Below are 17,024 nucleotides of genomic sequence, written 5' to 3'. Positions count from 1 at the left end.
AGAGCTAGAAATAGCAGAGTAATGACCTGCAGTCCCAGCTGGGAAACACTGGAAATCACAGTGAGAGGAATTAATGTATGAAGGCTTCCCATCTGATTTTGGAGAGCGATGCTTTCAGGCATGGGTTTATCTGAACAGAAGAGTCCTGGTGGCATGCGGACTCCTGTTTGGCCTGAGGAGGATCTCCCTCTGAAGCTCTGTGAACGTTGTCTGTGGGGCTGGCTGTGCTGAGTGGGGTTTTTTGGAAGCTTGAGCTGTGCAGTGCATCAGAAAAGGCCCTTGACTGGGCTGCTGACTGACTCAGCCAACGGTTTCATCACAGAAACACCTCCTTTGCGGGAATGGGGAAGAGTAGGGCTTCTCTTTTTGGCTTTGGTGTGGTTTTAAGTCAGCCAAAGCCACCCATGCTCTGAGTTTGTATGTATCGTAGAGAAAAGTTGTTCCACTGCCTTGAAAGCAGAGGTTAACTGTATTTTAGAGCAGTTTGAAAGGAAAAGATCAGATGGGGAGCCTGAAACCTGGCTGTGTTGCATCAGCCCTTATACTGAGTCTTGGTTTGTACCACTGTGTGTGTTGTGAGCTGCTTGCCTTTCGACTTTGGCCAGCAGCACCCCAGATTTCAAGAGCAGGACGCTCGCAGTAACTGTATTTCATTTCCAATCCAACCCGTTTAGGTAACTTCAGCCAGAAACAAGAAGCAGGCACAGATGTGAGTGCCCGGCCGTCTGTGCCAAAAGGTAAGGCTGGAACAGACCCTGGGGTGCTTATGCTCTTGGAGTTTATCTCCTCTGCCCATGGGCTGGGCAGGGCTACATACGTCCCATGTTGGCCACAGCGCTGGCAAGGTGTGGGGAAGCCACCGCAACTTCAGGTTTGATTTTTCTGTTCTTGGTGCTTTATAGATGAACCTCCCCTGTTTCGTTTTCTCTCCCTGAATTTCAGAAAAGTCTTGTTGGCCCTGACTCTGCTAAGGAACTCACTCATTTTAGTTCCCTAACCAAGGGGATCTCCCACCCACTCTGCAAAAGCCCCATTTTTTGTGCTTTTACTGTGGTTGGCTCATTGGTAGGTGGAGGAAGTTGGTTTGGCTTTTAAAGGAAGAGCAGAAAGACTATTCAGGAGCTGATCCAGCAGAAACCATTGCAGAGTTGTCAGAATCAGAGCTTAAAAGAACAGATAGTAGTAGTTCTAGCGCTTCCTTCAGGGGTGAATTTGGGACTGAGGCGTTCCTACCTAGTGCAGATCATGAAATGAGGGATTTATTTTCAAGATCCCTCCTCTTCCCCTGGCACTTTGCAGCGGCATCCATCACCCGAATGTCCATCAGAAGCCTTTGGTGCAATGTGAAAATACTGCAGGTATGTGCCACCACTGAGCGATGTCCCTGGGCCCTCATGTAACAGCTGCTGGAATAACTGGAAGCTGCTAAATTCTGAGTTGCCTTCTCAGTCACCAGGTATTCAGTTTCCAGAAAATGAAACACCAGCCCAGGTCCTCCCCACGTGAAGAGTCTCACAGCAGAAAGAGAAAGAAAGGATGTGATTCTGGCATCCAGCTTTGTGAGAGGATAAACAGTGGAGGCAGCGGCAGAATAAATCCAAATTATCACAGAAAGCTGCCGTCAGTTTTCTGTGTCCTCCTGAAATGTGTGCTGGGGGAAAACAAAGCGGGAGGAAATGAAGCCTTGTGCTCTGCAGGCTGCAGCATGGAGCAGTCACTGAGCTGGGACCCTGGCAGTGCAGAGAGCAAAGTGCAGGCCTTGTGTCCTCTAGAGGTGCTTAATGTTGGTGGCAGGGAGTGGGTCTGGCGCTGGATTGCCCGTTGGTGAAAAATAGGTGATTTGAAGGAAAAGCTGCTCTTCATTTTTTTCCTGCTGTGTGAATTTGGGGGCTGGCTAAGGTTCACACTCACAGCCACAGGAGCTTCTTGCAGAGCTGGCTCTGGTTCTTGCTGAGGTTTGCCAGTGCCCTCGGTACCTTATAACTTGTGTGTTTGCATCTGCTGTTTGCATTCCCTGCTCCTGGCCAGACAGAGGCAGGCTTTTAGCGCTTTTAGCGCTGCGCTCCCTGAGCAGTGAGCACTCCCTGCTTTGCCCATCTCTGCTGGCATGACCCATTTTAAATCGTACCTCCCAGCCCACCGTTTGCAGTTCCAGCTGATGGTACGGTCACAGAGACACTTTTGCCTCTGCTTTTCACTCAGAGACTGCTGCTGAGTCAGGGCACTGCAAATACTGTATCTTGTGTGTCACATGCAGTTTTCAGATCTTGAAAACAAAAGCGACCTTTCTGTTCTGCAGACAGACCGCTGCTGCTAGCTGCTGTGCCACCCTCGTGAGCACCGGTGGTCGATCTCGCAAGTTGCTGGTGGAATAGAAATTTGAAAATAGTGTTGAAAGTTACTAGGACCATTTAAGAAAGGAAAGACTCATGCCTCTCTCAGTTCTTCCCGTTCTCTCCATCTGAGAGAGCACCGTAAACGAACAAGGAATTAATCACCATAAACAGCCCTGGGAATCTGTGGGCTGTGCATTCTCCAGAAATAGCCGTTCCCTGCCCTGTTCCCCAGGGTAACAGAGCTGTTCCTGTGCTCAAAGCAAGGCAGATGCATCGCCCAGCCTACAAAAAGACTCACCAGTGAGGTGGTTGTGGTCAGCCTTGGGAAATGCAGGGCAGCTTTTCACAGCAGTATATCTAGCTCTTTCACCCAGTGCTCTCTGGCCAGCTGAGCTCGTGGAGGCTGACCTGGCAGCTAGCTTCGTTCACAAGAAAACTTTCTGTGGAGCTATGTCTAGTCATTGATATTTCGTGCTCCTGCTTTCTTTCAGGTCCAATCACCTGGGCTTATCCTGCTTTGGGTGGACTTAAATCCTAAGGAGGAGTGGAGAACAATTGAAAGAAATTGGGCTGTGGGCTTTGCTACAGTGTGTAGCTGGGATATGTGGTACTGCTGTTTGGTTTATCTCTCTCTCAAATCTGCCACGCTTCTTTCATATGCTCAGAACTACTTCCTCCATGCCTTAGGTTACTTTGCAGTGCTTGTGGTGTAAGTCTTTGATTAGCTTGTCTGTAGCCCTTAATGCTCTCTCTACTTCTGTATGCTCCTCCGAACCCAGAATTGCACATACCTCATTTTTTTTGCCTTCCCGCAGCTGTGCTGCCAGTAGGGTCATTTCCTAGGATGCTTTTTGATGGGCTGTTGCGATAGTTTTTTTGCTAAGGTTCTGGCACTGCTTAGCACTGTGCTTCTAAGCAAATGAGGGGATTGAGCAAAAGGATCTGAGCATCATTTGCTAAACCTAACGCATTTCTTGCAAAACATGCCTTTTAAAATTCACGTTTTTTCCTGCAAAGATTTTCAAAGCCAGGCTTCCACCAGCAGCTTGTACCTTCCTGTTTCTGATGTCCCAGCTGCTGTTGGCTGAGAACAGTAAGGTTTGGATATTAACAGCTCTGCGAAGTGTAAAGTCACGTTCCAGTATTAGATAAATGTTGAATCCTTGTAGCTGATCATGTGTCCCAGGGAGGAGGAACTTAACTTCTCTGCAAAAACACTCAAGTGGATAGAACAGGGAAGCAGCAGATCACACTGTGGCAGGCAAGATTGATGTTATCCACTAGCAAGTGGATAGAACAGGGAAGCAGCAGATCACACTGTGGCAGGCAAGATTGATGTTATCCACTAGCAAGTGGATAGAACAGGGAAGCAGCAGATCACACTGTGGCAGGCAAGATTGATGTTATCCACTAGGAAGATCTATATAAATAAACTGAAATGTTGGAATGAATTGCCTGGAGAAGTTCAGGGAGCTCCATTACTGAAGGTCTTTAAACCAGCCCAGACCCCTAGGTCACTCCTGAGAGGTGTAGCATATTCAGAGTGGGACAAGAGGATGGGTTAGCCTCATGAGGACCAGCCCAAGCTGTCTTTCTATAGCTAGAGGCACCTCTGCTTTTACTTCAACATTTGCAAAAGCAGTTCTGTAAACTCAGCTTGAATTTGCAAATAGTTTTGTCTCTCCAATTTTGCCTCTTCAGCTCCCCAAATGCTTTGCTGGAGAGTCTTGCCCAGCTCTAATAAGCTGCCATTCAAAAATGCTCTTTTGACATGTTTCTGACTTCTCAATTTTCAGGGTTTGCTGGCCGCCGCCGCCATCGCAGCAGCTCTGTGAGTGATAAGGATATTAAGCAGCAACGACTAGGTATGTAGATGTTCCAGAAGCAGAGTGGTGGTGTGCTTTCCTCTGAGGAAGGACCTATTCAACTTCTTTGCAGAAACACCCAAGAAATCAACCTCCCGCATTGAGGGAAACTTGTTTAGTAGCTGCATAAACTCTTAATGCAACGGGTTATAAAATATACAGACAACGGGACCTGGCAAATAACAAGAAACATCCATTTCCATTTCAGAGATATATTAAATCTACCTGAGGAGAAGGGGTGCAGATGGCATAGGCTAAGAACTCCCTTAAAGTGTGATATGCCAGTAAAGCATTCAGTTGTAGGTCATCCCTGTATTTGTTTGCTTTTTTTTAATGAAATCAGGAGACATAGTGACAATTTAAAACCCACTAAAGGCTCCACAGTTTCCCTAGCACATTAAAAACTCGTATGATTTCAGCTCACCCTAAAGTAGAGAAGTAACTGAAATAGATGAGCAATGACAAAGTCGAGGCAGAGTAATTAATTCCAGGAAAGGCTGGGTAGCCTGAGCAGACCTGCGAGCTGTGTAACAGCGGCGTCCACATCCTTTCCTTCATCATCTGTCCTTCTTGACCCTTTTCTACCAATGCTTTTAGCCTTGCAATCCCTGCGGCCCAGCGTGGGGGCTGGCGCTGGCGCTGCCCAGCGTCTGGTGGGGGGACACAGGGAGCATGGCAAAGCTGGCAGCTGCAGCTGGGCTGGAGCCAGTGTTTGACCGAAAGTTTGCATACAGGAAGGTTCTTGAGGAGGTGCTCCCAGGAGGCCAGATCTCGTCTGCTGGCAAAACTCAGCAAACTTAACAGCAGTGAGGATGGGGTTTCTCAGAAGGTGCCGAGCGCCCTTAATTATCACCACTGTTCTCTCTTCAACAAAGAGATGCTGGTACCGTCAGGGATCTCAGATTCTCAAAGCAAAAGATAGGTCTGCTCCGAGGTGCAGGTAGCTGAGCAAGTGTGGCACAAGGCCAGCATGGGTGAACAGGGAGCTAGTGAACAGGGAATTATATGCATAATACACCAATATCTAATTCTCATCTTAAAGAGATAATTACATTTAGTTTTTATATAAAGCTGTTTCACCTTTTCCCTGAATTTTCTTCTTCTTCGGCCCCTGTGCAAAAATAGGAAAAATTATGGGTTATTTTCATGTGTTCAAAATCTGCCATCTCTACCCAGTTCGGTGGAGCAGCCTCTGATCAGGGCCATTGTTTCGCTGTGTGTGAGTGGTAGTATTTTGGATCTGTCATGGCTCAGAACTAACTTTTTCACCCTCACTCTGTTGTCTTCTCTCTCAGATTCAGCTGGGAAGTACCGGCATCTCCTCATCGATTCTATCCAGCAGAGGTATGGAAGCAGGAGAGCAGCAGGAGCAGCAGCACAGCAACAAACGCAGCCACTGGCTTTCAGCCAAGCCTTTGTCAACCTTGTCATCCGGCACAGCAAAGCCTCCCACTTAAAAGAGAGAACAGATAAACCCCGACAAGATGTGGCAGGTGCTCCTGAACCAGAAGAATGTGCAGATACAGCCGTGAAAGTGTCAGATCTGTTTTGTAGTGTGGTCCCATCGGGCACGACGAAGGTGATCTTTTTGTTTGGTAAACCAGGTACAGGCAAGACCATGCTAATGCACAGGATTTGTCAGAAATGGGCAGAAGGTGTCCTACCTCAGTTTCTCTTCACTTTCCTGTTTGAGTTTCGGCAGCTGAATTTATTAAAAAGAAAATTGACTCTGAAGGAGCTTTTGTTTGACCTGTTCCTTCAGCCAGAAGACAGCCCTGATGCAGTGTTCCAGAACCTCCTGGAAAATGCCTGGCGTACACTGATCATCTTTGATGGGCTGGATGAGTTTGCAGCTAACATGGACTTGTCATCCTCTTCTAAGGGAGGCCCAACTCTTACCTCCCATATGTCAATATCTGAGCTCTTTGTAGACCTCTGTCACGGGAAGCTCCTGCCTGGTTGCACAGTGTTGGTCACCAGCCGACCTAAGAGACTGCCTAACTTCTTATTAAACACAGTAGATCTGCTAGCAGAAATTTGGGGATTTGACCATGAGAAGGTTGAAGAATACGTCAGTCACTATTTTCATCAGCATTCATTCAAAGAACAAGCCATTGCTCACCTGAAGAACAACACCAAGCTCCTCAGCATGTGCCTCATCCCTGCTCTGTGTTACGTTGTGTGCGTCTGTTTGGAGTATTTGCTCCTTAAACATCAGAGGAGTGTGGAGCTCCCTCAGACTATGACACAGTTTTATATCAAAATGCTTCTCATCTTCATAAACAAACAGCAGGGAGAGCATGCCGATGGCGAGGTGACTCAGCTGAACTGCAACAAGAAGGCCATTTTGGGTCTGTGTGATCTTGCACTGAAAGGCCTGGAAGATAAGAAGCTTGTATTTTATGTTGGTGATATTCCAGAGCACGTGAAGGAATTTGCTTCCTTACATGGATTGCTGACTGTCTTTGAGGTGAAGACGAGTGGCACTTGCCCAGAGGCTGGCTATGCCTTTGTGCACTTGAGTTTGCAGGAGTTTTTTGCAGCGCTGTGTCTCATGGTAAGTAAGAGGGTGGACAAGAACTACCTGAAGAAGAAGTTCTCTTTGAAGTCAAAGTGGACTTTAAAGAATGAGGCAAAGACCGAGTTGATGGAGAGTTTTCACATCTTTCTCTCAGGCTTGTCATCAAAAGAATGTAGGACATTTCTCATGCTGCTAGCTGAACAAGATGAAGCTTGGGTGCAGGATAAGCAGGACACAATCCTGCAGTCTCTCAAGAAACTGGCAGCCACTCATCTGACAGGGCCTAAGGTCATTGAGCTCTGCCACTGCACATTTGAAACGCAAGACCTTAAAGTAGCCCAGCACATCGGGAGCCTGCTGAATTTCAAGTACGAGTTTAAAAACTTCAGACTGACACCTCTGGACATGTCGGCTTTGGTTTTTGTCATAAACTCGGGCCAGGATTTGACTTACTTGGATTTTGCAGGATGTCTCATGGACATTGACTCTTTGGAGGTTCTGGCCGGCTGTAACAATATAGAGCACTTGAGGTAAACACACTGAGTGCTGTGAGCTGGTGGGTGGAGAGAAGGGCTGAGGGGTTGGAAGGGCAAGCCTAGTATTTGTTTTAGAAGGGAGAGAAAGAAGGTGTGAGAAATTCTAATCTGAAGAGCATAACTTTGATACTGAAGAAGTTTATGAAGTAATGAATTTATGAGTGATTGAAGGATAGTAAGGTGATAAATCCATTCTGGCTGTATTTTTAATATGTGTCTTTGATTTGATTAAAACAATCAAACAACAGGGTACTTAGTGTAGTAAATAAAAGAGAAAACGATAGGCATTTCTTGACAATACAAAGGCAGGGCGAGTCCTGCAAGCAAACGGGAAAGTTGTGATCTAAGTGAAATCACCATAAGCCAGATGAACAGGAGGTGACAACTGCACTCTCGGGTGCTCTCTGTCAGTGCTTTGCTGTAATGCTGGAGGGACTTTTCAAGGAGGATCTTTTTTGGATCCTGTTGTGGAACGGGTCTCGTTCTGTATTTCTGTGAATGACTTGGAGGAATATGTGTAGAGTTTGCTAATGTGGGGAAGATGGGGAGCAGCCAGGGTGAGAATTACCTTGACCTGAAGGGAATGATGTTGCCTGCTGTAAAGCAGAGGAGCAGAAACAGAGACGTGAAAACTGCTATTCCTGGATATTGATATCATTGTAAAAAGGACAGTAATCGATTGTTCTCTGCCTCCATTAAGAAGAATAGGAATACCATTTAGTTTACTGTTAGAAAGGTTTTCTGATGATACATCCTAACTCTAAATTGCTAATGCAGGCACAGGGCAGTGCACGAAGTCCTCTGCTTTCAAAGAGCAGATCAGGCAGATGCCCGGGGGTGGTTGGGCTGTTCCCTTGCATTAGGAGAACGGAACAGGGGATTTTGGGGGGTTCTTCCTCAGCTCATACACACTCAGGTCCGTGCCTGCTTTCGTTTATGGTCCGCAGGATACTAGCACTCTGAGTACTGTCTCTTGGAAGGGCGGGCAAAGGGCAGTGGGACCCCGAGCATTTCAGCTGCATGTTGCTTGTACAGAACCTGTCTAAAGAAGCAGCATCGCCTCAGGCGTGTTCCTAGTGACCGAGGGCCATGTCTGTCATGCCGCCGCACCTCTGCAGCTTGTTCCTGACTCCCTCTGGTTTAGGGGAAGGTGGCAGAGGCACCTAGGGCAACAGGGCCATAGGTGGGTTTCTGCTCTCATGGCCCCCAAGCACGCTGTGGGAGACCTGCAGCCCAGGGTGCTTTGTGCCAATACATCCTGTAATCAGTACAGCCTGCAACTGATTCAAAGGGGAGCTTGTGTGCATGAAAGCTTACCTGTTTGTCTGTCTGTTTTTTCCAACACCACCAGTTCCTTCTATAAAAGAGGTACTTTCCCTAAAAACCTTGTCTCTTTTATATTTTGGACAACTCTGGCTGCTCTGCCACCCAAATTTAAAGTATCTGGCCTGAAATCAACCCTCTTGTAACTCAGCAGCTCATCACGTGGGAGCTGTTCGACACTCTCTGTTTGTATGAGTTTGGTTTGCCCCTGTGTGACCTCCCTTGTCTCCAGGGTCCCGACTCTTGTGGGACACGCAATAGGGCTGACTCTTCATCTGTGGCAGCACTTACTCATGGTGCCACTGTACCAAAAGGCAGAAGCCATCTCTTGAGGTATTTGCAGTTGATGTGCAAGTGTAATGTTTTTTTTTTTTAAAACAGATGTTTGAAAAGATAAAGATGCTGCAAAAAAGAGCATGATACAATGGGTGTTAAGAGAGAAATTCAATGCTTCTTTTAAATCGTGTTTTAACATGCTTTGTGGGCTAGCTTATTTCGGTTTTTGTTGTGTTTATGTTTTTTCCCTTTTCTTTGTGTTTTAGCTTTCGTAGTAGGAGATGTGGCGATGACTTTGCTTCTGCTCTTTCAACGAGCTTACGAGGAATGGGGAGCCTGAAGAAACTAGAGTAAGTCTTTGCTTGTAAGGTCAGAGCCTCCTCTCTTTCTATCTGTCCTCTGTTTCTATCTTGCAGTTTAATTACATCTACTCACTCAAGGCTGATCTGCTCTGTGCAGCACTCTACAGAGAATAACGCAGTGCTTTGCAGAGCAGCACGGATATGTGTGGCTCTTGTTCTATGCTGGTATCAAGAGGAGTATTGCGTTGCCCTGGTTGAGAAGGAGTCAGGCCAACTCCTCCCTGTGCTGGTGTGCTGGGAGTGCGGTGCAGGCCCACATCTGAGACAGGCTTGCCATGCGCTGCACGGGATGCTAGTTCTTCCTCTGCTTGGTTTGAACGATTCTTTCTTTCTCCAGGTTGACGGGCGGGAGCATCACGGCTGAGGGGATGACTAACTTGGTCCAGGCTTCATCACAGTGCCTCCAGCTTGAGGAAATAAAGTGAGTCTGTTGTGGCAATGCCCCTCAAATCAACCGCTCATTCCTTGGGGACCTGGGGTACTAATGAGGATGAGTCTGTGTGCAGCTTGCAGGACAATCGGATACGGGATCCGGAGGTGAAGAGGGTGATGGACCTGTTCTCCAGAATGGAAAAGCTGAAGAAAATAGAGTGAGTAAAAACAGCTTAAACCTATTAAAAATGGTAGCCACTATGAAGCCAAGCATAGCATCAGAGAGAGTTTAAATCCTCATCAGAGCAGAGTTGCTGGATGTCTCTGTAAGGGGTGACATTCGCTCTTAGAGATGCCAGTGGGGGACATGTGGGGCTCTAAGCTGAGGCACAGACATTTAAATGCAAGCAGGGCTGTGCTGGAGGCCTGGCTCACTTTGAGGTAGATACAGCCTCACAGTTCTTACCCGGGTGTTTAAAAATAATCTCAGGGGAGTCCTGGCACCACTGACACCTCTCCAGGAATTACAATGCATGTGCTCAGCTTGGTGCCTGGCATGACTTTTTCCTCTTCTGCCTCCTCCCCTCTCTTCCCCTTGGCCAGGCTCAGATTGAGATGCCTCACCTCTGCATAAGAGAGGATGGCTCTATCCGTGTCTTCCCAGCCTTTTTGCTAGCCCTCTTCTCCTGTACTCCTTCTTCTAACACTCCTGTAACAGCACAGTGCTGAATGAGAGGGACTGACGGCTAGGAAAACTCCCAACATGGATCTGCATCTTTTTAGGTGGAGAGAACCAGCCTGATTTGTGAAGGGATTTAAAGCCTTTGAAAAGCTAGCAGGGGCAGTTTAAGCAGCAGCAGGCAAAGCAGAGCAGAGCAGAACTGCTGCAAGTGTTGGAGTCTCAGAGTTTGCATTACAGGAGAGGGGTAGCCACAAAGCTGTGCTGCCCCTGGGGGAAGGCAAAGCCGCAGCACTGCCTGCCCACCCCAGTTAAAAGGGAGTGACTCTGCCTTTAAAGGTCTTCCACACACCCCTGGGCGCAAGCAGGTGAACCCCAAATACCTGCAGTTATTGCTGGACCCCATCCCGGAATTAATTACTGGCTTTGCAGTATGATTAGAAGTGTTTGGAAAGAGGGAGGAAAGGGGGACCGTACCTGCTCCTCTGCTTTCCTGGGCACGCTGGATAACAGCCTGTGGGAAACGCCAGCATGTCGCCAGTGAAGCAGCTTATCGTATGGGAAGAGTAGGAAGCCAGTGCAATTTGTAAGCCTCATTCCTTCACACATTTCTATTACACGCATACAGTGGTTGTTGTCATGGATGATTCCTTCGAGGCTCACAGGAATGGTGCTCCGTGGCCCTGAGAACAAGCAGAGGATTTGTAGGAGCAAGACCTTATGTGTCATATTTAATGAGGTTCAACAAGTAGTGAAACAGAATAAACATGCAATTAAAGAATAAATCCTTAGAGGTTGCTAGTGTTGTGTCTTCGGGGATGTTGTAAATGTGAGGGTTTAGACCACACTACTTCAATATGCCATACTTAAATTGGATTTGTTATAGCAAGAGTTTAACTGCACTGTAGGCTGGTTGTGTAGTCATACAGGTATAAAGTACATTCCCTACATAACCCAAAAATGGTTAATGATTCTTCTGTTGCACATAGGGGAAGTATCTCTGATTCTAAATTCAGGGGAGCTATAGCTTGCAGAGAAGAACTATGATCTGATAAAGCTTTTGTTGGGTCCTAAATGCAAAATTCTGAAGTTTTGGAGAAATCCCCTAGCTAAAAGAATGTGTGTGTCCTGGTTTTGGCAGGGATAGAGTTAATTTCCTTCCTAGTAGCTGTTACAGTGCTGTGTTTTGGATTTAGTATGAGAATAATGTTGATAACACCCCGATGTTTTAGTTGTTGCTGAGCAGGGCTTCCACCAGTCAAGGACTTTTCAGCTTCTCATGCCCTGCCAGTGAGAAGCTGGGAGGGGGCAAGGCCAGGACAGCTGACCCAAACTGGCCAAAGGGCTATTCCATACCGTGGGACGTCATGCTCAGCATATAAACTGGGGGAAAGCTGGCCGGGGCGCAGCCGCTGCTTGGGGACAGGCTGGGCATCATTCGGTTGGTGGTGAACAATCGTTTTTCATTTGCATCACTTGTCTTTCTTGGGTTTTATTTCTCTTGCTTTTTGTCATTTTCCTTTTCATTACAATTTATAATTATAATTATAGTACTATTTTATTTCAATCATTAAACTGTTCTTATCTCAACCCAGAAGTGTTCTCACTTTTGCTTTTCCGATTCTCTCCCCCATCCCACCGCGGGGGGGGAGTGAGCGAGCGGCTGGGTGGTGCTTAGTTGCCAGCTGGGGTTAAACCACTGTTTCAGGGTGTTTGGGTGTGGAGCAGAGGGCATTTGCGTAACAAAAGAGTGTGCTGTTGGGTCCAGCAGCTGAGGTTGTGTTCTTCCTCATGTTCACAGTCTGAGCAACAACGACCTTTCCTTGAATGCTGTTCTCATTTTGGCAAAGGAAGTCATCGCGTGTCAAAACGCCGCTGAACTGCGTGTCAGGTATCAACGCATGAGAGCTGTTACAAAAACAAACGTGTTGTCTCTTTTTAGATGCTGACTTTTTAAATGGATACTGTTTTACAGCTTAATTGTTGGCTAATGAAAGTCAACAAAAATTAATTTTAATCCTTTTTGTTTTCTGTTTGAAACAAAATTTGAATTCATCACATTATGGACTTTCTCTTTGTATTTTTTTAATAGGTCATTTTATCCTTGGTCTGTAAATTGATTTGCAGGGTGTAATACTTCTTCTTATATAACAGAGTTTAAACTTGCTTTTAAGCTCTGCAATATATCAACCAGGAAATTCTTCACTAGCTAGCACAAATTTGCTATAAATCAGCTAAGTTTACTGAAAAGGTGTGGATTTAAGTAGCTGTAGCTCTATGTTCCTTTAAATTACAGGTTTTGGTGTTTTTTCATAGCTCCAGGATGACAGAGAAAGTGTGGAATTTTTAAATCCTAGCTCTTACGGTTGTAAGTTTAACAGGCCAGATTAATCCTTGGTGTAACTCAAGGGAAGTCAAATTGCATACAGCTTTTTCTTATTTTTCTTGCTGGAATGGAGTTTCTACTGAACCTCTTTCCAACAAACTGCTGGTCTTGCAAAAAATCCTCCCAGCCCAATCTTCTTAACTGTTTTACTCTCTTGTCTGTACTGCAGCCCCAGTTCAACATGCGGAATGTCCTGTCCTCTAGCCACATGGTTGCTCAGTTGCTCGCCTGTGGCAATGTGCTAGCGTGGCAGATGTCAAGGCCCTCTAGCATCCAGGCGTTGGTCCTTACTAAGCACCTCTACTAAAGAAATGGCATCCTTCCACCTGTGCCCTAACATTGGCTTCGATCTCTTTTTCAGGAAGGACACAGTGATGATATATTTTTCTGGCCCATCTGGGAAAGTTCCAAGGTGAGAAACTGCACTTGGGGTTATGCTATATTCAGAGTTGTGCTGATTCAAACCATCAGCTTGGTGTCACTATAAACCACTCCAGCGACAGAACTGGTTGCCTCTGCCCTTGCATCTGGCAGAGCTGGATCCACCTGAGCGAGGAGAAGGGTAGCCAAAATAGCTGGTCTTTGCACAGACCTACCAGCCAGTTCCACAAAGGCAATGCCTTACTGCCTGTGTAAGCTTGAAGTGCTGTGTTCCTATTGCAAAACCGCTGATGCTGAAGCCAGTGGACAGTGGAATGTGAGGATAAACAAAGGAGAAGTCTCTGCTCCTTCTCTGGCTGGCCCCTATGTTCTCCCTGCCTGTGCATACTTTTGAAGGAAGGGTGGATTTGACCCTAATTAAGAAACTAGGAAACAATCTCTTGTTCCTTGATAGGGAACTCACTTTGCCCTGTGCTGTGCAGTCCTCAAGGGACCTCACAATATTTGGCATGCATGTGTGAACTGGTGCAGCCTGGCCCTGAGTCAGCCAGAAACTGCTCCTATTCAGATGCCCGAACATCCATCTTGCGCTGTTGTAGGCAGCCTGGCACAGGTGGGTATGTTTATCCCTTCCTGTGGTGGCACAATCCCACATGGAGGCAAAACATCGTGCATCTTAGTAGTGCCTTTGAATTGGGTCTCAGTTATCAAGTTGATTCAAAGGTACAGTGGAATCCCGTGTGGACACCCCCTGTGCTCCCATCTCCTGATGGAGGTCTTCTGGCTCTTGAAAATCGCTTAACCTTGCACGGAATGGCTGGACGGAACTCAGACCTTATGGTTTCTTCCAGAAAACTTCCAGAAAATACTAACCAGCTCCCAGGTCCTCATATTTTGTCAAGGCATATTAAAGGTCAAATATTTTGCTTGTTTGCAGATCTTTGGATTTGAGGTGGGAAGAGAGGAAGGAACATGTAATTCCAACTAGACATGTGAAGTTATGGTAAGAGAAGGCATTGAAATTCCTGCTAGTGAATGTGATTTGCAGATGACAGGTACAACAGAAGGACAAGAACAGCAGCTTGTGTTGGTCCTTAAGGACAGAGGATACTTCCACATATGAAAAAGTTTGAAATAAACCTGAATCAGTAAACAAAAATAACAATAGAAATCCCTATCTGGCCCAGCCGGTGGCTTTATTTCTTGTGTGTTGGGCTCCACAGCCCTGGAGAGGCAGACTTCCCTTGATAATGCCCATCTTGCCATATGTTCCTATAGCCACCAAAGGCATGAGCCATATAGTTTTCTTTCTTGCCTGGGCTCCAGGAAAGAGTAGTGGCTTTCTCAAAATAGGAGAACTCAGGCATGTTACCTGAGCACGTTAAAGCTGGGAAATGGCCCCTTACCTCCTTCTTTTTCCCTCGCTACTCTGCACAACAGGAACAATTACATCCATCCCCTTCTCGTGGATGGCAGCGCCAGGCGGCTCTGACGCAAGGCGTTGCACTTGCACAGCACTCTGCAAGTGCGTCCCTCTGCACTCCTTTTGCAGCACCGGCTACAGAGAGGCAGAGTAATATGCCCAGGATTGTGTGGCAGAGCGGAGAGTAAAACCTCCCTCTCCTGGTACCGCGTCTGTGTGCCCTCATTTGGAGAGAGGCACCAGAAATGCTTGGGCCCCGCTGCCGGTTCACTGCTCATTAACCTGTTCACAGCTTGCAGGATCGCAGCCTGTCTTCCCAACATGCAAAGGAGATCGTTGCCATTCTCCAGAGCTGTCCCTGTCTCTCCGAAGTGGAGTAAGTGCCTCCTTTCCTTCCTGTTGAGTGGCTGCAGGCGGGTGGCGGGGAGCAGGGGATGGGTCCTGACCCCAAGGAAGGGTCCCAGCACTCTGTTATGTCTAGTGGGATCCTGGTTAGGGATTTTTGGTGAGGTTCTGCAGGAGGTGAATGCTGAGCAACCTGTCACAAACCTGTGACAACCGCAGCTTCTGGCTCCCTGAGACTGTAACCAGAGAAGCCAGTTACAGAGCAGACCCTGCTAACGAAGCAGTGCGGCACGCTGGAGGCAGTATGGAACCGTCCCAGAGGCACAGCTCCTCCAGCGAATCCTGGAGGATTCAGGAGGAGTTCAGTCCAGTTCAGTGACTTCAGTGACTGTTCAGCCAGTGAAGGGACACAGATTGCTTCTGTGTTGGCCCTTTTGTCTCCCAGAGCCATCCAGCTCTGTTGGGAGAAGTGAGCGGAGGAAGGCAAGAGATCCACTTCATAACCTGCACATGGCAATGAGTATCATCCCTACCTTTCCTTATTTGCCAATATATGAGGCCATCTGGATTTGGCTGTAAAGCTCTCCTTCTAGCCTATCTGCCCTGGAAAATGCAGGAATATCTGTTGCAAGATGGTTCAGTCCAGACTGTATCTTGAATTTAGCTACACCTCAAACCCCTGTTTTCTAGCTCACTGATTTGAATTGGGATCTGGAGATCTTTGTCATCCAGTGTTTTCTTCCTTTCTTCCTTCCAGAGGGACAGTAAACACTCACTCATTTGGTTTCTTGTTTTGTACTCCCACCTAGGTTTTCTAAAGTAAGACGTTTTTGGGGCTAAAGCACGGATCATGTTGTCCTAGGGATAAACCTTTGTCTGAAGTTGCTTCATGCAGAGATAAGCAGGGAAGATTTATCTGGGACAGAAGAACAGTCCAGACAAAAAAGCAATTGTAGGAAAGGGGAAGTGAGCAGATTTTGAGGGCTTTGTTGTTTATACTGTTCAAAATGGACCCCACTAACTGGAAAATGCCTCAGTTTATCAGGTAACAAGCTTGGAGATGAAGGCTGCAGTTGCCTGCTGGAAAGCCTCCCTTGGATACCAATTTCAAAGCAGCTGGAGTAAGTGTTGCCTTGTACAAAACCAAATTGCCCTCTTTTCTTGAGCCTGGCAAGGACCGTACAGAGATGCTGAGCAGGGATCCGGGAGGCAAAGGCCTCACCCAGACCGCTGCTACAGAAGCAGCTCTGAGCACTCTTAAGGAAGGATGAGACTCAGCCCATGAGACTGTTCAGCCTGAAGTTGCTCAGAGCATCGCGCATGAAACTGTTCTAAGTGCGTCTGAAGTGCTGAAGTGCCCTTTCATTAAAACCCCTTTCCCAGGAGTAGTGGTCCTGTGTGTTTTCCACCATGCCGGTTCTGAAGTGAAATGGGTTCAAGCATGCAGCACACCGATGACCACTTCCACTAGGACAGTCCTGGGTGATTTCAGTGCCCAGCTAATTGCCTTTTTTATCTTTCTTAGTCTCAGTCAAAACTGCCTCTCTGTTAATGGCATTTGCAGTCTGTTGAAGTCAGTAAATACCTGCCAGAAGATGATGGAGGTACAAGTCAGGTATGTAGGTCTTGAATCATTCCTGAGGTTAATCCCAATATACAAGTCTGAGAGTTAGATTCTGAGATTTTTGTTGAGTCACCTCGGAAGTGGGGCGGGTGAAGAACGTGTCCAAAGATGATTACTAACACTGACACTTGGTAATACATTGCTGTAAGCTGATTTTATCTGAGCCATCAACCAGAATTTGAGAAGGTACAGAACTGTGTGTCCTCTCATGCGTGGGGGCAGTTTTAGACTCTTTCCTACTCTCTGCCCTGGGAAGTTTTGGAGAGAGCATCTCTGTGGAGTGTGAGAACTGGTGACATCTCCTGGAGTGGAGCTGGAAGTTCCCTCCTATTACTTTCCCTTGGAAACCCCCTGGAGTTCAAGCGTAACAATTTTGTCTGCACTTTCTCGGTTCCAAGAAACCGGGTCATCTGATATTGCATAGTTTGATCCAACCAGGATTTAAAACTAATGGAGATTATCTTTTGCTTGCTTTGGGAGTGTTTTAAGTGATTGGTGTCACCAAAGAGTTTTGCAGAACAAAATCAAGCACTCTTAAAACGAGAATTCCTGTAAATAACCAAAACGTCACATCGATTGATTCCTTCTCTTCTTC

General features: G+C 46.8%; 1 protein-coding gene across 1 annotated transcript in view; it reads left to right on the top strand.

Moving 5' to 3' along the window:
• Positions 1 to 17,024, top strand: part of NLRC5 (NLR family, CARD domain containing 5) — a 54,133-nt gene that overhangs the window by 9,963 nt on the left and 27,146 nt on the right. Inside the window, exons 3-14 of the mRNA XM_009320001.1 lie at positions 675 to 737; positions 4,133 to 4,201; positions 5,497 to 7,252; positions 9,124 to 9,207; positions 9,557 to 9,640; positions 9,726 to 9,809; positions 12,072 to 12,161; positions 13,018 to 13,068; positions 13,975 to 14,040; positions 14,753 to 14,836; positions 15,843 to 15,926; positions 16,331 to 16,420. Coding sequence (XP_009318276.1) covers positions 675 to 737; positions 4,133 to 4,201; positions 5,497 to 7,252; positions 9,124 to 9,207; positions 9,557 to 9,640; positions 9,726 to 9,809; positions 12,072 to 12,161; positions 13,018 to 13,068; positions 13,975 to 14,040; positions 14,753 to 14,836; positions 15,843 to 15,926; positions 16,331 to 16,420 — 2,605 coding nt within the window. The remainder of the gene's footprint in view (positions 1 to 674; positions 738 to 4,132; positions 4,202 to 5,496; positions 7,253 to 9,123; positions 9,208 to 9,556; positions 9,641 to 9,725; positions 9,810 to 12,071; positions 12,162 to 13,017; positions 13,069 to 13,974; positions 14,041 to 14,752; positions 14,837 to 15,842; positions 15,927 to 16,330; positions 16,421 to 17,024) is intronic.

Source organism: Pygoscelis adeliae, unplaced genomic scaffold, assembly GCF_000699105.1.
Source record: "Pygoscelis adeliae isolate BGI_AS28 unplaced genomic scaffold, ASM69910v1 Scaffold390, whole genome shotgun sequence".
In the NCBI taxonomy this organism is placed as follows: domain Eukaryota; kingdom Metazoa; phylum Chordata; class Aves; order Sphenisciformes; family Spheniscidae; genus Pygoscelis; species Pygoscelis adeliae.
Note: the sequence above shows the minus strand (reverse complement) of the source record. Positions and strands in the feature narration are given on the sequence as shown.